The sequence below is a fragment of the Mastomys coucha genome, unplaced genomic scaffold (assembly GCF_008632895.1).
Source record: "Mastomys coucha isolate ucsf_1 unplaced genomic scaffold, UCSF_Mcou_1 pScaffold12, whole genome shotgun sequence".
NCBI classification, from domain to species: Eukaryota; Metazoa; Chordata; class Mammalia; order Rodentia; family Muridae; genus Mastomys; species Mastomys coucha.
The window spans coordinates 34,347,880-34,370,142 of NW_022196894.1; the positions used below are offsets into that span (position 1 = coordinate 34,347,880).

General features: G+C 45.0%; 1 protein-coding gene across 3 annotated transcripts in view; it reads right to left on the reverse strand.

Annotated features, from left to right (window-relative positions):
• Positions 1-813: 813 nt before the first annotated feature.
• The window catches only part of Casr (calcium sensing receptor), a 77,528-nt gene continuing 56,078 nt past the window's right edge, over positions 814-22,263 (reverse strand). For 2 of the 3 annotated variants that reach the window (XM_031363802.1, XM_031363801.1), the window contains exons 5-7: positions 10,326-10,556; positions 7,969-8,092; positions 814-6,246 (exon numbers count right to left, since the gene is read on the reverse strand). In XM_031363802.1, the coding sequence (XP_031219662.1) occupies positions 4,739-6,246; positions 7,969-8,092; positions 10,326-10,556 (1,863 nt within the window). In that variant the 3' untranslated portion in view covers positions 814-4,738. The remainder of the gene's footprint in view (positions 6,247-7,968; positions 8,093-10,325; positions 10,557-22,263) is intronic. The other variant, XM_031363803.1, reaches the window with a different exon arrangement.

Consider the following 22,263-nt stretch of genomic DNA (forward strand, 5'->3'; position numbering starts at 1 on the left):
AAGCTACTGTCAAGTTTCTGCTGCTAACAGATAGGCTAGGCCAGCTTGGATATTTGCTTTCTATAGCCACAGGGCAACATGATTCAGAACATGGGGTTTGCAGTTCCCACACAGAGCTGGAGAGGAGAACACTGGCTAAGACCTATTTCTGGGGAAGAGTGATGGAAGGAAGAGTTGTCATGGTGTGAACAGAAAGGGAGGTCTGAGAACGTCTCAGTCTGATGTCTCGTGTAAGCCGCCTTTCCGTCCAGCGGAAATAAGGAGGCAAACACGAGCCTTTCTCCAAGCAGATTTTATTCAGGAACCTTCATTTTTACTTCTTCTTATTAATCTCTCTAATCTCTTCAGTAGTAGTCTCTCTAGGAGTATCTAGTAGTCTCTCTCTAATCTCCTCAGAAGTCGACATCGACGCCCCTCAATCCCCCAGCCTTCACAGGTTAAATACCTTTCCTGGTCCCAATCAGCATCAGCTACGTGGCAAAGCATAATAGGCTGCGGGAAATTCATACCAGCTTGTGTCACAAACTGGAGGCACTCAGCTTCTCCAACTAATGGCTTGATTATCAATGCTCTCTGCTTTGGCCAGAGACCAGGTGTTTAGTATATATGTATATAGGGTGGCAGCTGCGGCTCCCCACAGTCTCGAAGCAGAAACGTTTAAGAAAAGTCATGACCATGAGGATATATTTGGCTTGGGAGCATAACCCAGAGGCAGAATGCCTGCTTTTCATGGAGGAGGCCCTGAGTTCAATTCCCAGCACTGGAAAACAGTTGTTTCCTATAGTTGCTAAAAACAAAGGACCACAAACTCAGTGAGTTAAAACAACACAAGTTTATTATCTTACAGTTCCAGAGGTCAGAAGTCCTCCAAGGGTCTCACTGGGCTGAGGCCAAGGTGCCCCAGCTCTGCATTTCTTCCTGGAGACTCCCAGGGAAAATCAGGATTCTCACTTTGTCCAGCTTCTAGGAACAACCTGCATCCCTTTGCCTGTCCTTTCCTTCCACATACAAAGCCAAGGAGGGTGGATGGTCTGAGGAGTCTTCCTCCCATTGTGCCACCTGACACTGATTGTTCTGCGGTTTCTTAGCTCATGGGTAATCAGAAGGAATCTTCATTTAATGAGCATCTGAGATCACCATTACTTTGACACAATCATGGGCTCTGGGGTCACAACTCTTGGCATCTTTGGCTGAATGTTATTCTGTCTAGTGCGCAGGTCCACACAGGTTTGTCAATATTTTACCCCATTTCTCACTCACGGGTGCTCTGTATCCCCGCTAATGTACAGGAAGTCTCTTCATTGACATGGTTGGGCAGCAGCAGTGAGGGGATAACCTCTGTAAGAGCTCATAGAGTTTCCTGGTCCCTAGGATGGGCCTAGAGGAAGCTGAGAGAGCTTGCAGGCCTAGGAAGGGCCAGTGGTCTGAGACAGTGATTCATCCATGGAAACCACCACAGATCCCGCTGATGGAGATCTGATGTTTCTGTAGTTTAGATATAATTTCCCAGGGGGTCCATGCGTTAGGAGCTTGGCACCCTAACGCATCCTAGTGTGGTGGCACTGGGACTTGGAGCCTTGTGGAAGGACTTTAGGTTAATGAGGCATCTGCTCTTTGAGGAATTAAAGTAGTTCTTATGGGGACTGTGGAGTCTCAAGATTAAGTTGTTATAAGAGTAAAGCTGACTCCTGAATCACCCTCTCACTTCCTATTTTGAGGTGTCATCTCTCCCTTCCAACGGCGATTTATGGTCTTGGTTCTTGAACCAGCATAAGTATGAGTTAAACAAACCTCTTTTCTCTATAAAGTTAGTCTGCTTGGTTGTTCTGTTACAGTAACAAAAAGTGGATTGCCACAGATACATTGCAGGAAGCCAGCATGGAGACACAATTACTGAGATCTGGACAAGATGGCTTCAGGAACGCTAAGAGGATCTGCCCCTGATTGAAGACCCTCACCTCATTTATGATACAACTCACCTGGAAAGAGGAAGAAAAAAAACCCAACAACTTCTTAACTGATACCTAAAAATATAACGTGAATCAGAAAACTCTGGATTTCCAGGGAAAACCCCTAATTTGACTTAACTATAGCTTTGGTTGCTGGCCAAATAGGAATTTGAGATAAATGTTAGGTTGCTATAGAGACAATGAGAATTCCTATCTACCTTTCTGATGAGGGCGTTCAAAGACATTACTTGATGTGCAAGCCCCCGGCAAAATGAACACTTAGTGCAATGTTTTCCTTGCTGATCCTCATTTTTCTTCCTTTCTTTCTTTTTAAATCATGGCATGAGGAGACTATTTGCAGAAGATGGGGTGATGTGCATAGAAATCAGACCAGTAAGGAGGAATGTGTGGATACTTTACTGAAGTTATTTCCACACAGTTTTGTGACATGCTTTTGAAAAGCCACTAAACTTTTGGCTGCAATTTTGTTACTTATTTACTTATTTATTTATATATTTAATTATGTATTTATTTATTGGCCAAGTGAAATGTTAAAAGTAAATCCTTACTTAGCTCACTGCCTTGCTCAGAGGCTGTCAACAGAAGGCAGCAGGCTCTGACAGGCTGTGCCCTTTCTAGCTGGAGTGTTGGTGGTTCATAGGGACAGTTTCTTGTTCTGGGACAGGGCCGACTCTCTACTGCACACTCTTGTAGCAGTTCATCATCATCTTCATGGTCATAATGCCAACCATTACCTTAAAAATCCTCACGAGGAAGTGGTCAGAGGAAGACCCACCATGGGCTGTGAATCTTAGACCACTGATGACTTTACGTTCTTACACCTTGGTCTTGGCATGTGCGTGGCTTGGCTTGGTGGAATCTGCTCTGACACTTGTTAACCAGTGATGGTGCTGGAAGTGGTACTGTTGCCACAGAAGCTAAACACTGGGGTTTTGGGGGGTAAGATTTGGCTCCTGCTGACATCTTGACCTGGGACTCAGAAGTTTGGGACTTATTCTGGAGAAAGTTATTGTGATCAGTGGATTAGACATTAAAATCTGTATGCTTAGTAAGATTTTTGCTTTATCTTCTGGGTTAGTCAGCTTTCTCTCACTGTAATAAAGTACTTCAGATAATTAGAGAGAGAAAAGGTAAATCTTGATCCTTTGTTTTTGGAGGTTCTGGTCCATGCTCTCTTGTGGGGCACTGGGTGGCAATGATGTGTCATCCTGTGTCAGAGAAAACTGTTCATCTTATGGCCAGAAAAGAGAAGAGAAAGGGAATGGGGCCAGAGTCCCATAACTCCCTTCAAAGGCACACCTCCCATGACTGAACAATGTCCTACTAAGTCCCACCTCTTGAAGGCACCAAGACCTTCAAAGAGGGTCACTCTAGGGACAGATCTGTTGGCATGAGGACCTTTAGCTTCACAGTCCAAGCTATGGCATAGTCTAAGCAAGTGGAAACTAGTAGCTACTATATCACGAATCATATTTACTAGCACTAAATGTGTATGATGTGTTAGACACTGTGCTAAGGTATGATGCACACATGCTTTCTTAACTCATCTGAGAGCTCCATGGAAAAGAACTGTAACTCCCTACTTTACACTCAAAGAAGCCTGGGCTTAAAGAGGCTATGGTTTCTACCTTATAACTACCCATCTTATCAGTGACCAAGCCAGAGCCTGAACCTTGGTCTCTGTTGTCCAGAGTCTGAGTTCCTAGCAGTGGCCAGTGGACACATTAATTTCACTGCTAAGGGAACTGTGGCATTCACGGGGAACCAAGACTTTCTTCTGGGAGCTTATTCTCAATAGAGCCAGGTCAGGATTCGGCTTCATAAAGCCTGTAGCTCAGGGATGGGGCTTGGGGTGTGATTAGAGTCATGCAGTCTTGGTAGGGACCACATAGGCTCTGTTCACCAGGATGAGGGTATAGGATGGGAAAGGAAAACAGAACTCAATAATACTGCCTTATAGAATCCAGACTGTGACATTTTTCAGTTTCTAATTGCCCACGGACCATTACAACAGAAGCATTTTCTTAGGGATTAAGCTATGTACAGCAATATTAAGTTACAGAGACAGCTCATTGGATTTAGTCAGTCCTTTCCCAGTGCTTAAAGCTGATGCTTACGATCCGAAGAGCTAAACGTGGCATTGCCTTTAGATTCTGGACACATCCAGACATGATGCCACAGGAAGGATGCAGATGGAATAGATGTCACACAATAGCAGCAACAGGGAGGATAAAAAGACCATCCTTCTTAAGGTCTTTATAAATAGAAGAGGACACGCCTGCCTGATGTCTTGAACACGTAAAGTTCTGTCCACTGTCAATGTGATAGACAGTCCTGGTGACTATCTGGCTTCCAGACTCACCTCTAGTGGTGGCAGATCTGATGTCCCATCGGTCTATATCTGGACTGGGTTTCGGATCATGCTATCCATGGAATCTCGGGGTAGGCATTTCTAGACATAAGCATTTTTAGAGGGAAGCAGGTGGATGGCTTAGAGCCTTGCTTTCATCTGAGTTGCTGGTGGATGGAGCAGAGAAAAAGACTTCAGCAACCTGGGTATGACACTGAGCTCTAGAAAACGACCCCAAAACATGGCTCTTCTAACTTTAAGGAGCACACCAGTCAGTTTATTGTCACTGAAAGCAGTGCCACTGAGTACAGGCTTTGATGTACCCTACTCTTCCTGGCTTCCTGGGAGGGAAGGAAGGATCCATCCTTTTTTCCTGGGACTCTAAGAAAAACTCTCAACTTGATAACCTTTCCCTCCATTAGGAGTGTAGTATGTTTTCCGTCACAGAGCTACCTCCTCCGCTAATGACGAAGCTCCGAGAGGTGGACATGACCAGCGCTGGGGACATTTCATCTGGGCTTTCCATTTCTGGCTGGTGGTCCCCCACCATGGGCCCTTGCAAGCCCGTTTCCTGAATGGTCATTTCTGAGTCCGCCTCTGCACATTGTAGGGGAAGCAGGGCCTGGTGCCTGTTCAAGGTGTCATTGCTCTTCTGGGCCTCCAGGGAGTTCTGGCGCATGGAGTTCCTGTGGGCCATGGCATTCTTCTGAGGTTCGTCAAAGCTCAGAGAGAAGGTGACCGTGCCACTGCCGAAGATGACCTTCTGTTTGCACCTCGGCTGCTGTGGCTGCGGTTGCTGCTGAGGCTGGAGAGTCAGGGGCTGCTGCTGCTGTTCTTGCTGGGTCAGGGCCAGCGGTTGCTGTTGCTTCTGCCTCTCTGGCTGCGGGAACCGGTCTTCGCTGTTGCTTTTGCTGCTGATGGAGGAGGAGGGAATCGAGCCAGTGGAGCCTCCGAGGCTGCTGGACCGCTTCCGGGAGATGTTGGGGCGGCGTAGAGTGGCACGGGCTGCCACTTTGAAAGCATGTGCCGCGGTGCTGGAGCGCACCTCCTCAATGGTGTTCCGGGAAGGCTTGAAGAGGATGATGTAGACCTTGTTGAAGAAGATGCAGGCTAGCAAGCCAAAGCTGGCTGCCAGGATGGCGATCACCTCTACGGCAGAGACAAACTTGCCGTAGGTGCTGGCGTAGGCTGGAATGAAGGAGATCCAGACGATGAAGAAGATGAGCATGCTGAAGGTAATGAACTTGGCTTCGTTGAAGTTCTCTGGCAGCTTCCGGGACTTGAAGGCAAAGAAGAAGCAGATGGCAGCCAGCAGACAGGTATAGCCGATCAGGGAGCCGAGGGCCATGAGTGAGCCCTCATGGCACGTGATGAAGATAATCTCGTCTTCCAGCTCGTGGTTGCGGTAGCTGGAGGGGGGCGCCGTGTAGAGCCAGATGATGCAAATGACAATCTGCATGAAGGTGCAGAGGAAAACCAGCAGGAACTGCAGGTTGAGTCCCCACCACTTCCGGTGGAAGCTGGTGGGTATTTTGGCCTCAAATACCAGGAGGACACGATTGGTCTTCACCAAGATGCACGAGATACAGAGCACGAAGCTGATGCCGAAGGCGGGCTGTCGCAGGCGGCATGTCCAGTCCTGGGGCTCCCCAATGAAGAACAGGGAGCTGGAGAAGCAGCAGAGTAGCGAGAAGAGCAGGAGGTAGGACAGCTCTCGGTTGGTGGCTTTGACGATGGGTGTGTTTCGGAACTTGATGAAGACGCCCAGCACAAAGGCGGTGAGGAAAATGCCCAGCACCGCAAAGAGAGTGAGAGCGATTCCAAAGGGCTCGGTCCAAGCCAGAAACTCGATCTCCTTGGCAATGCAGGAAGTGTGGTTCTCATTGGACCAGAAGTCATCCGGGCACTTGTCACAGGCACTCGCATCTGAAAATGACCAGTGCAGATTCAGTTACTGTGTGGCACAGTCAACGTGAGTGTGCATGTGGAGGGGAGATGTGGTCACTTCGTATTTTACTTATTGATGATATTGTTGCTGTTTTATATCTATTAAGAATAAACTCTTTCCTCCCCCAACAATTGTGGGGTGTTCCATTTCTTTTTAACACTGTCTGCAACAGTTTGTAGCAGACACTCCCTTGCACCCAGAGGTCTAACAGGGCTCCATACTCTGTCTTAAGTTCGGTCAGACTTAAACTTTAATAATAATAATAAAAAAAAACAACCGAATTAAATTGTTCATGTTTGAGGTTTTCAGGATAGAGTTGTGGGATGCAAACAGATAATAACAGGGCTGCAATAGTGAATTTTATTAACACTGCTACTATCTCTCACACAATCTGGCTTATTTTAGATATGTGATGGAGCCTTTTTGCCATGCTAGAAAAAAATGTCCTCTTAGATGAAGGCATAGTGTTCCTTGCGTGTGGCCAGTCATATCTATGTTCTGAACTTTCCAGTGAGGGAAACCAAATATTTATCTAGATCAGTGGTTTTTAACCTTCTTAATGCTGCAACCTTTTAACACAGTTCCTCATGTTGTGGTGACCCTCAACCATAAAATTATTTTTGTTGCTATTTCATAATTGTAATTTTGCTACTGTTATGAATCATAATGTAAATATTTGTTACACAGGATATCTCATATGCTACAACACACAGGTTGAGAATCGTTGATCTAGATGATGGATATTTACTAAGTTGGCCTGCCAGGCAGTGTGCAGTTTGGAGCATAAATGTTTTCAGTCAGAGATTGAGATGGGTTTCTGGTCATGCTATTTGTTAGCTGCATAACTTTGGTCGCAGTTAATTCTCCCAGCCTCAGCATCCTCATTTCTAAGATGGAGGGAAAAATGAGGCCATTATTGTGATCAGGTTGAAAGAGCAAGAATTATGGTCAATATTTATCTAGTCCTTCCAATATGCAAAAGTCAAAGTTCCATTTCAAAAGCATATAAATAGAACTTAATATCAATTTGTTTAACTCTCACAGGCCCATAAGGGGTCTAATTGTGATTCTATCTTAGAAGAACGTGAATTTGGGCTGGAGAGATGACTCAGTGGTGAAGAGCACTTGCTGCTCTTGCAGAGAACGTATGTTTGAGTCCAGCACTGACATGGCAGCTCATAGCCATCTCTAACTCCAGTTCTAGGAGATCTAATATTCTATTCTGACATCTGCAGCCAGCGAGCATGCATTTAATGCACATACATACAGGCAAGCAAAACACTCATACACATAAAATAAACAACAAACAAACAAATGTATAAAGAGCTCGAGACCCAGGAAGAAGTCAGAGACAGAGAAAGACACACACACACACAGAGGTGTGGGGGGAGACACCCTGGAACTGGAGCAGATGGCACCTTGTCCACTTAGGGTCATGGATCTTTAAGAAAAGGGACATTCTACTGGATAGCAAGGTTGGAGACAGTGAGAGAATGTCACAGGAATGTTTATAAACACTTGGAATATTAAAATGATACCCATGAGGTCTTTCTCATCATCTCCTGCCCAGCAGATGCAGCGCTTAAGCATGCTCGCCCTAGAAGGCCAGTGAGTCTAAGTACCAGCTCTGTCCAGCTCTCCCATAGGCTTTGCTGACCCCTGAGGCAGCCCAAGTCCTGCACAGGGTCATGATCCCTTACCTGTCTCACCACTGTACTCTCCGTCAGGACACTCCACACACTCAAAGCAGCAGGTGGGCTCTCCCTCAATGATCCCCTTCCTGGTCCCTGCCTGACAGTCTCTGCTGCAGTTGGAGAAGGGCACCTGAGGGCAGAGAACATAGAAGTGAGAGGTTTGGAACTGGGGCGTCAAGGGCCAGTGTTACAACACCTTCAACATGGGCAAAGTGAGGAGTCGGGGTATAAGGATTAGTGTGGCCAACTCTAGGCCATTCCAAACAGAGAGAGAGCCAGGCTCCTTGGTCCTGTTTCTTGTAAAAGCAAAGGGTGATAAGGCCAAGTGTGGACATACTTGATGGTTTGGTTCCAACACACACAGGAAGTTCTAGCTTTCACTTGATCTCAGTAGCAACTTCAGGACATTTGTTAGAAATTACTAACATATAACTCAGAATGAAGCATACATGATATTTTTGTAGTTGCTTCTACAAATGTTTCAGAAGTCAGTTTGACCTCAAGATTCGTTGGATGCCTATTGTGTGCTAGCTTTTAGATCACATTTTGATCAAAAATTGAAATTTAATTTATAATTCTGTCAAGTAGTCAGGGACATAGATGACTGCATTTATAAGGATTAACTCTGTTACATGGTGGGTTTAAGCCCACCATGCTTATAGCCTGATAGAGGATACAGGAAATAGCTTCCAAGGAGGATGGGAGATGGGTCACGTTCCAATGACAGAAAATTGCATGCATTAATGAGGGCAAATGATAAGCTGATAACACAACAGCAGTGTGCCGATGATGGGATCACCAGTCGGGTTGGGCTCCAGTCATTTGAAAAGCAGACAAAAATGTAATTAGTGGGCATAAGAGTATAACTTGTAGAATCCCAAAACCTCTTTTCTGAGAAGGTCATGACACACGCCGTAATTGAGGTGAGGACTTGCCCATTATGGATGAGATTCATCATCACAGGAGACCTCCCCATGGTGAAGCCATCCCACAGACTGGGAAAGAGCAAAATAGTAGCCATTTGGCAATAAGAACAAGTTGACTCTTTGGTCATGTTATGAAAAGTGATTCACAGTGCTCAAAGATCGTAACAGAAAGGCACTGCAAAGAACAATGTAGTGGATCTCAGTCAGACTCCCGGGATGTTATAGAAGGTGCCTGGTCCCGAGGCTGCTCCTGCAGAGGGGCTGGGGCTACACATCTTGCTCTGTTCTAGCAGCCTCATTATGCTTTTGTTGCTGTGAGAAACACCAGGACCAAAAACAACCTGAGGAAGAAATGGTTTTCCTTTCTTTAGGCTGCAGTCCATCATTAGGGAAAGCCAGGACAGAAACTTAAGGTAGGACTGGAAGCAGAGGCCATAGAGGAGTGCTGCTTATTGGCTTGCTCCCCCTGGCTTGCCCAGTCTGCTTTTTTATGCCACTCAAGTCTACCTTTTCAAGGGTGGCAACAGCCATATTGGGCTGGGCATTCCCCTCATCGATCATTAAACCAAGGAAATGTTTCATGGACTTAAACACTAGTGAATCTGATGGGGCATTTTTTTCCCAATTGAGGTTTCCATTTTTCCAGATGATACTAGCTGTGTCAACTTGACAAAAAAAATCTAAGCAGTACATTAGCATACAGCCACCCAGGTTCTTCAACATATCCTTTGTCTTTCCTTAATGAACATCTTCACTGAGTAATGAACTTCTGGTGATTAGTCAGGCTTTCAGATATGGGCAGGACATCTTGACCAGCGTCACAAGCACCTTCCTCTTGGTTAGAGGGCTCCCAAGGTAGAATGGGTGGCCCTTTTGATTTTTGTATGGGTCAGCCCGGAGCTATTTGAATGTCCTTGTTCTAAAGCACCCAGGTCTATTTTGGGCTCATATCCCTACATGGCTAATGAAGACTGGTGTGGATGGAAAATGTTTTGAAAGATTTTCTCATGCATGCTAGGCATTTAACACCTCTGAACCCCCAAGTGAAGGAGGACATCATTACTTCTGGGTCATTGTGACAAGCTACATCTCAATCTCCCTTTAATCTCAAACTTGAATCCCCTACACAAGGTGGGTAGGATGTCTCCTTCAGTGCCATTTGAGAGCCACTGGCTTGAGAGATGTTTGCTTAGATAGTTTGCTCTGGTTGGGGGAAGTTTATGCCTGGGAAACTTTGTGACTAGCCAGGAAGTCCAAAGCAGGGTCACTCATGAAGCTCAGGCTCCTGGGCTTCCTCTCATCATTCAAACACTCTTACGGTTCATGGGAACCCTGGACACCTAGAGCTGGGGAGCTTAGGAGACGACATTGTCCCAAGGCCCTCACAGGCCAACGGTTCCCTGTCTGTAATGCTGACATGGTGCATTTCCCTCATACCTCTCTGGAGAACCCACTCCACAAGATCTTCTCCTCATTGATGAAGAGTCTTTCTCCCTTCTTGGCATACACGTTGTAGTACCCAACCTCCTTGAACACAATGGAGCCATCCTCTGGGGAGAGGTGCCAGTTGATGATCGAATAGTTCCCCACCAGGTCACCACACTCATCGAAGGTCACCTGTTCCCCCATGTTGTTGGTGAAGTTCAGGTGCCGTAGGTGCTTCAGGACCTGAAGAGGACAAAGCTGAATAAATAGGAGCCGTGGCCTGCTGCTTGTGGCTTTGTTGGTTGTGTGCTGTGAGTATCTCATTCCAGCAAGGAAAGAAACATGAAAATGAAGAAGAGGCCTTCCTCCACTTCTCCTTACAGTGTAGGTGGTAGCTCTGGTAAACCACGTTTTACTGACTACTTACAATGTACGTGGTGTAGGAAACACTTTTTTGAAGATGGGGAGGAGAAAAGACGATATGTCCCCTGAATACATGAAATGAAAGCCTCTTTAGGTGCACCTTTTAGAACCATGATCAGCAGGGGCAGACCTTTCCTGGCATCTCCTGAGTTGGGTGTTGGGAAAGGAGAGGAAGGAAGACTGAGAGTTCTTGATCTTTGCACCTTCTTTCCCTATGGCTTTGAGTCTCTAGATATGTCTTGCTGCCAAAATTCAGTGTGGACTAGAAGGAAGAAACAGAGACTGTGGGTGGAGCCCTGGCCACCACTGTTGACAGTCATGACATATCCTTGAATTTATCTAAGGTCTTAGGAGTCAACAAAGCCCTTTCACAAAAAAAAAGTGCAGAGATTAAAGGCATGTGCCACCACGCCTGGCTCCACTCCCCATTTTATTAGTCGGGGAACTGAGGTGGAGAAAATTGAAGTACTTTGTCCTGAGTCATAAGCCCATCCTTGTTAGGCAAGCTCCTTGTTAAGCTGCAACTCTGTTGCAGCTCCTGTCAACAACAAGGCAACAAGTGAGAAGACAGGCCAGTCAGGAACACGGCGCACTCATTCCCACCATACCTCAGGAACCCCTGTCCCTTGCAGGTCCCACGTTCCTGCCTGAGGTATGCTGAGGCCTGGCTGGGTTAGCTAAAATGTCTCAGCACTGAGTCCTCTGATCTGTGGATTGGAGAACATCGAGAGGCGGCACCCACTTTCATAGATTTTTTTTTTCTTTTGTTTTGGTGGGTCATTTGTTTGGTTTTGCCACATAGCCCAGGCTGCCTTTGAAATCACAGTCTCCCTGCTTCTGTCTTCTGAGTGCTGGGGTTACAAGGTATGCAATACCATGTCCAGCTCATCATTGTTTTAAAAGTACTTAAAAATAATCTAATCAGATTCTGGAGAAAAGTTCAGTGTGAGTTCATATGCTCATGGCCTAACTGGGCCATGCTGAGGCCCAGACAAACACCAGTTCTTCTCAGATATCCCATGTCTGTGACAAACTATGTCAAGCCTTGCTGGCCTGGTCACAGCCCCAGGAGAACCTCACAGAGCTGATGCTGCTTCTTAACATGTCCTTGTCTTGATTGGGTTTTAAAATTTGCATCTGTTGTAAGGACAAAGACCAGGAATGGCCTGGATTTACTAAGAAGAACTCAGAGACGTTTGGAGGCAGAAGTCCACAGCAGAAGCCTGCTCACCTTTAGGCCTGTTCTTGGCTGCTTCCCACGGCCTGCTTTTTATGGTGTACTCTCTCTCAGTGTCCTTACTGCTCCTGTGGACATCCTGGCTCTTGTCCCAGGACCTTGAGGAACAGGGCCTATTCCTTCCAGCCAGTCCACACCAGCCAGTTCTGCAACCAGACAGAACCATCCTCAAACCTAGTGGGGAACAAATCCCACCAAGGTGTTGTACCTTTCATTTTCTTCTGAGCCTTCCCTGGTGGTCGTCAGTTTTTGTCTTCATCATCTTTGCCTTCATTTTTATTTACTTTTTAAATCAGTCTCGACTAGAAGGAGTCACATGTGCCCCCTTTTAAGACTGCACCTGCCTTTCCTACTTTCTTTTACAAAAGGCATCTCTGTGTGCTCACTTTCATCTTCCCTCTGGAGCACACAGCTCCCTGCTCTTTAACAGTTTCCGCCTGCAGCTCTCGAGCTTCCCTCTTCTGACTCTGAGACTTCTGTGATAGGCCATAGCTCCTCCCACTTCTGGCTGAGGATACTAGACTCCTCCCAGTTCTGGCTAAGGCTACTTAGCTCCTCCCACTTCTGGCTGAAGACCTTCCATGGCTCAGCGGAACATTCTTCAAACTTCTCCGGAAAGCTTCTAGAAGCTCCTTACCTTATGCATGTAATCATTTTATCATGGAAAATGCTAAGGTCGTTACTGCCTTTTTCACTCGCCACAAAAACTCTGGCTTTTTTGTGAAAGGAGATTAGAACAGTAGAGAGGGAGGTGTGGAAGTCCCTGTACTCTATGTGTCATGTGTCAGCATCGATGTATATGAATATAGCTTCACTGATGCCTCACAACCCTGTAGATTCTTTTTATACCCAATGAAACTGGACATAGAATGCCAAGCAACTTACAGAAGTCAATTGGTAAAGGTTAGGGCTGGGATATAAACACACCTTTCTGCTGCTCCATGCTGCCTCCAATAGATCTGGTGCAGTGTCCAAGGTGAAGAGGTCAATACGATTTTCTTATTAAATGCATTTTTAAAAAAGCATTACTCTCATTCTAAGAACCCTTCATGTGTGTATGACTAATATTAGGTGTCGAGCTGACTGCATTGCAGATTACCGGCAAACCTGGTCAAGTGCTATCTGGATGAGCCACCTAGTGTGCTTCAGAGGGATCTAGCATGTGAGTCCAGTTAGCCTAGTGGGAAAGAACCACACCTAATGTCAGTGGACACCATGTAATCTTAGGGTGATCATAGAAAACAAATAGGGGCAGTAATATGGTCTTTCTCCCCAAGACTCAGGACACACTCGCCTTTCACTGGATGTCAGAAGTTCATGCTCTGGACCTCAAGGCTTCACCAACAGTTGTATTCCCAGGGTCTCAGGATTTCCAGCTGAGCATTGCACTATTGGCTTCTATAGTTATGAGTCTTCTGATGGAGCCCTGCTGCTGACATCTTGTGTCCCTAGCCTATAGACTGAGGACTTCTCATCTTCCATAAACGCATACATGTATATCCACAACCCATTGTCCTGTTTCTCTGAGAACTCTGAATAACATCATATGTAATAGGAAAACCAGAGCCATCAATCTCTTTGCTCTTTGTAGGTTTCGTGGCTCTTAACACATGGTACTGACTTGACACAAGCTGGAGTTTTCACAGAGAAAGGAGCCTCTCTTGAGGAAATGCCTCTATGAGATCCCACTGTAAGGCATTTTCTCAATTAGTGATCAAGGGGGTAGGTCCCAGCCCATTGTGGGTGGTGCCATCCCCGGGCTGGTAGTCCTGGGTTTTATAAGAAAACAAGCTGAGCAAGCCAGAAGGAGCAAGCCAGTAAGCAGCACCCCTCCGTGGCCTCTGCATCCACTCCTGCCTCCAGGTTCCTGCCCTATGTGAGTTCCTGTCCTGACTTCCTTTGGTGATGAACAGCCATGTGGAAGTGTAAGCTGAATAAACCCTTTCTTCCCCAACTTGCTTCTTGGTCATGATGTTTTGTGCAGGAAATCAAACCCTGACTAAGACACACAGCAAGCAACAGATGGCTTCTCTTCTCTCTTCAGTCCACTACCCTCGACAGTGCCCAGGAGTTGAGACAAAGATGGGGACAAGAGTTGGAATGATATTATTTCATAATTAGCCGATTATCTTCCACACAGACAGATAACACAAACAAACAAACAAGCAAACATCACTGGCTTCAGGTGTGTCACTGTTTGTTCTGGATGGTGATTTCGACCATTTTCCTAACTTGGAAAAAGGACACACTCCAAAATTATATCCTCAAAGTTTTCAAGTTTCCACTAAAGAACTTGTTATGCTGGATTTCTACACTAGGGGTTGGACTGGATATGACTGCAGCCTTCTGTGTTGTGACTTTCTCCTTTGCCCCGCAATTGCCCTGAAATCCTGTTCCCCCCAACACACATAGCTTTCTACCGTACTATAAGACACAGAACCTTTAGAATGCACCACGGAGTTCAAAACCCAGATCCTGCTGACACTGGTGTAAGAATAATGCCTGGTGATCCTGAAATTAGTTTGAGATAATCAGGTACATTCTGCCGTGGATGAAACCACTATTTTCTTAACATTTTTTTATTTTTATTTTGTATGTATGGATATTTTGCCTGCATCTGTGTCTGTGCACCACGTGCATGTCTGGTTCCTCCAGGAGGCCAGAAGAGGACATCTGATCCCTTGGAACTGGAGCCACAGACCATTAAGTTGCTATGTATGTGTTGGGAATTGAACCCAGGTCCTCTGGAATGGAGCAGCCAGTGCCAGCACATCCAGCTTGAGAGAGAATATTTTGGTGTGAATGTGGTATATAGGCGTGTGTGTGTGTGTGTGTGTGTGTGTGTGTGTGTGTGTGTGTGTGTGTGTGTGTATGCACATGCCTATACATGTGCCAGAGCCCAAAAAGGACCTCTGGTTTCAAAGGGAGGAAGGATATCCCATTGAAATGGAGCTAGGCTGCTGGCCAGACAGTCCCAGTAATTCTCTAGTTCTGCCTCAGCTCTGGAGTAATGGCACAGGGGCTGCGTAGGTCAAACTCAGGTTGTGATGCTTGCATATCAAGTGTGCTTATCCACTGTACCATCTCTCCATCCCCTTGTTATACTCTCAGTGTCTGTATCACAATATTCCTCCCATGCCTGTCCTTGGCTTCACTGATAATGCAGAAGCAGGTTTCAGACCAAATTTACAAAGCTGGACTGTCCCTGGCTGGGACAAAGGAAGGGGACCGCTCTCTTTCTGGAGCACTGATCAAGCATTAGTCATTGTTAGAGCACTGTTAAAGATAATTTAAAAATCACTGTTAGTGTCAATGATAAGGTCTGACTATAAGCTCTGCTGTTCATATTCCCATGAAGAAACAAGGAAGTGAGGATTGGACAATTCTCCCTGCCTCCAGCTATGGGAGTCTCCTCTACAAAGCTGGCTGTCTTGGGCAAAAAGGCTATCAGTCAGGCAGCCAACAGAGCCACTCTGGCACCAACACCAGCTACTGAGACCACCCTATGGATGCTCTGTGGAAGCGACATTATGATCCGAATGCTTGAATTTGGCGCCTGGGGTGCAGTGCTGGCTTCACTGCCTGAACAGTATACGTGGGACTTTCTCTGTGATTATACTTGCCCAAACCTAAGTCAGAGAACTCTCCCTGGAGGCCTGGCAGGGGGATTGCTGCCACTGGTGCAAAAGGGACCATGCCAGAACTAGTGTAGACACAGGCCTCTGTGTGCACAGAGTCTGCTATGATCAATCCGAACACTGCTTTTCCAGCTGATTAGGTCTATTCAGCTCTCTTGGTAGAGTGGCTGGCAAGCTGAGTCAGTGGGACAGCAAGGTGTGGCTGCCTCTCAGAAGTAGGGAATCTCAGGGAACTACAGGCCTTCATGTGGTAGAAGCAGAGCTCTGAGAGCTGCAGCACAAGGGAGGTGACGATGGCAGTTGCTGTGACATTCCAGAGGTAACAGCAGCAGCAGCAGCAGCGGATGCCCTACATCTGAGAGCTGTATTTTGGGGCTTTGTCAAAGGTGGAAGAATCCTGACTTTCTAGGGTGATGCAAGGGCTGTAATACTCTTGTAGGCCTGAGACCCAGCACTGGAAGCTTGCTTGAGAGCTGCTAATACCAGAGGGAGCCACCTGCTTCAGCTCCCACCTATCTGGCGCTATCACTGCCTATCTGGCCTTCACATACCTATGGGTATAGAAACTGCCAAAGACCAGCCCCATATTTCTCATCTACCCACACATAATAGATGCTCAGTAAGTAGTGCTCCATAATGATCTCTACCATGTAGAATACCAGAACCACAGCAGGTTGACAGGGAACATGGTGGCTTGTCTGAGGCCACACACCTTCCTTGTCTATCCATTCAGTCTTATCATCCATGGAAGTTCTGTTTTCTTTCAGTATATATCTGTGGCCAAGTCTCTTCCTTGATTTATTTATTTCACAAGTAGGAACAAAAGAGGCTGCTTTGAAGAGGAGATATAGTAGTATTTAATACAGACAGAAGAGATGTTAGTTATACCCTAACATGGTCAGTCATATCCTCGTGCAGCTTCCCCCACACCATACTTTCTTCCCGTAGAAGTGTGTATGAACCAGGCCGTGAGGACAAGTATCTGAGTTCAAGACTCTACTAGTGTCTTCCCTAGGAACCCATCTACAGGCCAGCAGTCTCTCAGGATCTAAAAGATGTGTGTGGAGAGGGTCCTTTTGACTACCTAGCTCCTTCAGAGGTAACACTGTCCTTGACAGGGCACAGATCATCTGGACATGGCCTTTCTTAATGGGTAGCTCTCTGACTTTGGTAAATAATTTTAGTCACCTCCGGTCTTTTCCCCATCCACAAGATAAGAGTGCTCAAGACCACTGTTTATTAAACATTTATTTGGTATAGATACCACTCTGAGCTCTCTATGCCTATTAACTGATTATTAACTTATAACAAACTTATAACTCTCATGGTGCCTGTTTCTCAGACCAGGAAAGTAGGGCACAGAGCATTAAGTGGCTGCCTAAGGTCAGAAAACTATTAGGTGGCAGCTGACAATGGCACAGTCTGGAGGGATAGTTTTTATCGATTTACACAAGCCAATCTACATTACCAAATGCTCGCATGTAGAAGTCAGATTAGACAGGTCACCAGGCTGTCTGTCTCTACTTCAACAGCTTAACTAGTATGAAACTTAGGCTGGGAAGAAAGTTTAAAAATGAGATGGTGGGAGCCTGGAGAAATGGCTAAATGGTTAAGAACATCTGTTGCTCTTAAAGAGAACCTGGGTTTTCAATTCCCAACACCCACATGGTGGCTCAAAACCAAACTCCAAACTCCAGGGGGTTTGAGGCCCTTTTCCAGTCTCCTTGAGCATCAGGGATGGATGTAGTACATAGACAACTGTGCAGGCAAAACACTCATACACTTAAAGTAAACACAAATCTTTAAAAATAAGATAAAATAAAAGTGGAATGGAGGATTATGGGAGGCCATAGTTGGAAAAGAAGTTTAAAATGAATGGCATCTTGTTCTTCAAATGTAGTTTATGCTTTTCTGTCTTTAAGATTTAAAAATCTTAATCACCTTGCTGAGAAATACTTTGCGTAAGTACATCCGGGGCTGGCGAGATGGCTCAGTGGTTAAGAACACTGACTGTTCTTCTGAAGGTCCTGAGTTCAAATCCCAGCAACCACATGGTGGCTCACAACCATCCATAATGAGATCTGACTCCCTCTTCTGGAGTGTCTGAAGACAGCTACAGTGTACTTACATATATTAGTAAATAAATAAAATCTTTTAAAAAAAAAGATAAGTACATCCATATAAGTGTAAACTCCTGAGTTTTATCCAAACATACACCTTCATTACTCCCACGGCCTTCACCCTACAAGGCTTCCTGATACTGCTCTCCAGCTGTGGTTGTTTGAATAGGAATGGCTACAATAGACTCCCATGTGTTTGAAGGCTTGGCATATGGCGAATAGCACTATCAGGAGGTGTGGCATTGAACAAGGAGGTCTCTATGCTCAAGCTCCACCCATTGTGGAACACAGTCTTATTCTGCTGCCTTTGGATCAAGATGTAGAACTCTCAGCTCTGTCTCCACCACCGTGTCTGCCTGCATGCTGCCATGCTTCTCACCATGGTGATAGTGAACTGAACCTCTGAACCTGTAAGCCAGCCCTAATTAGATGTTGTCCTTTCTAAGAGTAGTCTTGGCCATGGTGCCTCTACACAGGAATGGAAATCCTACCTAAGATACCAGCCAACCTTCATATCCTCACATCCAGGACCCCCACTGATCTGTCATTATTGATAAAACATCGTGCAAATGGAACCAGAAAATTGTATTCTTCCTCCACATCTCCATTCCTTTATAAAGCTAATGTTGCTGTGACTCATCCATCTAGTCTGCATTTCCCCACACAGACCCTTCTCTATACCCACAAATCCCACCTGTTCTTCAGGACCGTCTTACATGACATTTTCTATTTCCTTCCTTCTTTTAAATTCTAACCTGGATGGTATTGTAGTCTTTCCTTCTTAGTCATGTGAGTGAGAAATGTAATTTTGTCAAAATGTGTGTACTAGTACAAATCCATTATTTATTTCTTTAAATATTTTTTAGAAATTATTACTTTATTCTATATTTATGGGTATTTAGCCTTTATGAATGTATGTATACCACATGCATTCTTGGTGTCAGCAGAAACCAGAAGACATCAAAGGATTCCCTGGGACTGGAGTTAAAGAAAAATGTTAAATCAGTTATGCATCTCCTGTTAGTCACCATGTGGGTGTTGGAATAGAATCTGAGTTCTCTGTGAGAGCAGCCAATGCTTATAAATTAGAGAGTCATTTCTACATCCATCTAAGTCCCATTTCTCTTTTTAACTAATCAACGAATTAAATTTGTGTGTATGGATGTTTTATCTGAATGCATGTCTGTGTACCATGTGCAGAGGCAAGAAGAGGGCATTAAATTCCCTGGAACTGGAATTAGGGGCAGTTGTGAGCTATGTGGGTGTTGGGAATTGAACCCTGGTTCTCTGGAAGAACAATTGGTGCTCTTAAACACTGAGCTCCAGGCCCAAACTCATCTCTTTAAGCATCCTTAGTAGTTCTTTTGGCATGCGGGCTTGTAAGTTTTATATTAGAGCACTTTATATTCTGCACAATACTTCACCTTTAAGTCCTGTAACCGGGAAGAAAGAGGTGAAAATCATTTCACATTTAAGAGCAATGATAGAGACTCTTTACATTGACTATTCCTGGCACACACAAAAACATCTATTTTTTTTAAATGGCACTGGAATTTGAAGCCACAAACCTCATGACTGCTAGGTAAGTTCTCTCCCACTGAGCTATAGCTAGTGAGGATGTGGGGAAAAGGGAACCTTTGTAGGGTCTTGGTGAGAATGTAAATTAGACTAGCCACTATGACTGCCAGTATGGAATTTCCCCAGAGAGCAGAAAGAAGAACCATCATATGACCCCGAGTGTGGATGCAATGGATTTTTAATCAGCCATAGGTAAGAATGAAATTATGTCATTAGCTAAAAAATGGATATAAACAAAGATGATCTGATTAGGCAAAATCAGCTGGACAAAAACCACGTCTTGATGTTTTTTTTCTTATTTGTAGATCCTAGATTTTATAGATACCTAAATCTCATCTATAAAACAGAAGGGAGACTGTCTGGGAAAGAATGGGGATCAGGAGAGGGGAGAAAAGGGAAGGTAAGGGAGGGTGAATGTGGTCAAAATACATGACGTATTTGAATAACAATGTCTTTATGAAGCTCATCACTACGTGCAATGGATATGTGTCAATAAAAAGCAATTAAAATAAAAAATATTGAGGTAGCTCTCACAGAGAAGGCATTTTTCTGTTTTTTAGAATGCTAAAAAGAAAATGATAACTCCACGGAAGAAGAAAATGTGAGGTTCTTCTTTAGATTGTACATCAGCACAACATATTGCTTCTTTTTTTTTTTTTTTTTTTTTTTTTTTTTTTTTTTTTTTTGATGTGGTGGGAGGAAAAAGAATGAGTAAATCCAGGGCTGGGGGCGGGGAATGAAGACACAGCAGGATCCCAGGACATATGTATCTCAGAGAAAGGTAAATGCACGCAAGTTCTGAGAATTCCACTTTCTTTTGTGTGGTGATATTTCCATCTTGTGGTCTTTGAGGGTATTCCCACCACAGGACTCTAGAGCTAACAACATGTGTGCATTGTTAGGCACAAGTGGGAAACCCCTATCTACATACATTCTAAAAGGCAGTAGAATTTAGCCAGAGCCAAGAAGCCAGAAATGGTCCACACACAGGTAGGACTTTCCATTAATGAAAGAAGCTGATGCTTGACAGAGAGCCAGCAAAAAATGAGGAAGAAATATTAAGAGAATAGAAGCACGTGAGAATCTGACTGGAAAAGAGTTCCCGGAGAAACTGAATTCTGACAAAAAGGAAAAGTTCATGGTGGATAGTGCTTAGAAATAAAACATAGTACTCCTTGGGTGTACCTTTCATGGGACATAGGTCCTCCTTTCATGGGACATAGACTTGAGATGAAGGACAAAGACACCATGCCAACAACTAACAAGAAATGAGATTTCTGCATCAAAAATTAATACAGGATCTGTAGGATGGTGCCAGGCACCTGGCCTAGAAGCAAAGAGTTGAGAGATGGCAGACACTGGGCTGCAAGCTAATTCTTAGGTGAGACTGTATATAGGTGTCAGGCTTCTACCTATATAGGCCCTCATAATGATGTCACTACTTGCTGGTACATCTCCTGATAACGAGAGACATGGGCAAGATCTTGGAGAGTCTGGAGGCCTTCTGGGGCTCAATGGAGACTGTAGTAATCACGGAGACTGTAGTAATCATGGAAGATGTGTTAGCTAGTGCCCATGCCTTCCATCCTCAGCCCTCGGGAGCCACTTTCCAGTCCCCACCCACCCTTCCCTTTTAATCTTTTTGAACTTAAAACTGTAGAAGCTGCCAACAGTGACACTGGGGAATAAGGAACAGAAAGACAGAGATGGAATCACCTGTGGTGGGAACACTTCTGAGCTCTGCAGCAAGACTAGCCACAAAATTTCCTTTCCCCCTTTTTGCACAGGTCAATTTGGCTTGGGTTTACATTACTAATGAGCTTGAATCATAACTATAGTCCCTCCCCTGACTCAAATTTAGCCCTGGTCATCTTACTTCCTAGTCTGGGAGAAGAGTTACTGGAAAGCCAAGTTTCCCACAGAAAACTTCTTTCCCTTCCACCCTGCCCTGCTCCTGTAGCATTTTCAAGAGCTGAGGTCTACCTTTGCTGGGCTATCGATGTGAAGAGATATTTACCACCCAGATACTATCGTTTAATTCATCTTACTTAAAATTTTGCATTTGAAGCATGACTCCTGAGGTCTTCACTGTAGCTCAATGCTTTTGGTAGCAGTTCAATGTGAAGAGGAGGTTTGGGCAGCCCACAGGGATTAGAAACTTCTGTTGGCAGTGATGTCTGAGGGAGGTTTTCCCATTCAAGGAGGGCTGGGAACCTGTGGATCCTGACTTGTTTTATGAGCCTAGACAGTTGCTCCTTACAAGTGCATGGGAGTTGCTACATTAACACGTAAGTTACATGCTTTTTGTTTCTTAGTATCTTTCCCTGAAAGGTTTATGGTGGTGGAGATCTGTATACAAAGTTGTTTCACTTCTAATTTTTGTCCACTGATTGGTTATGAGTATATTAAGATACCACATGATAAGGGCTGTCAAAATAGCTCAGCCATTAAAATGCTTGCACAGAGACCTGGGTTCAGTTCTCAGCACTACGTAAAAGGCCAGACATGATGGTAAATCTCTGCGGTCATAGCATTGGAGGGAAGGAGGAAGAGACAGAGACAGGAAGCTCATTGGGTGCCCATGAGCTCCAGGTTTAGTGAGAGGCCTGCTCTCAAAAATTAGGTGGAGAGCTACTGAAGAAGACACCCAAGAGTTGATGGCCGATGTCTGCATGCAGGTGACACGTGCCCACACCCACACATGAACGCACACCCCCCACACACAAATTACTACTGTGATAGCCACATATTTGTTTATACCTTGCAAGTTTATGACTTGTTTCCTATCTCGTTTCATTTTTAAAAGAAACGTGTGGACAGCTGGTTAGACCCAAGGGTCCATTTTACAGAGGAAGAGGCGGTCATTTTGTCTTGGCTTGCTTAAGATCACAGCTTAGAAAGGAGATGCTGAAACTGGGTCATTTGATTGATTTGGAGTCAAGGGATGCCTCATT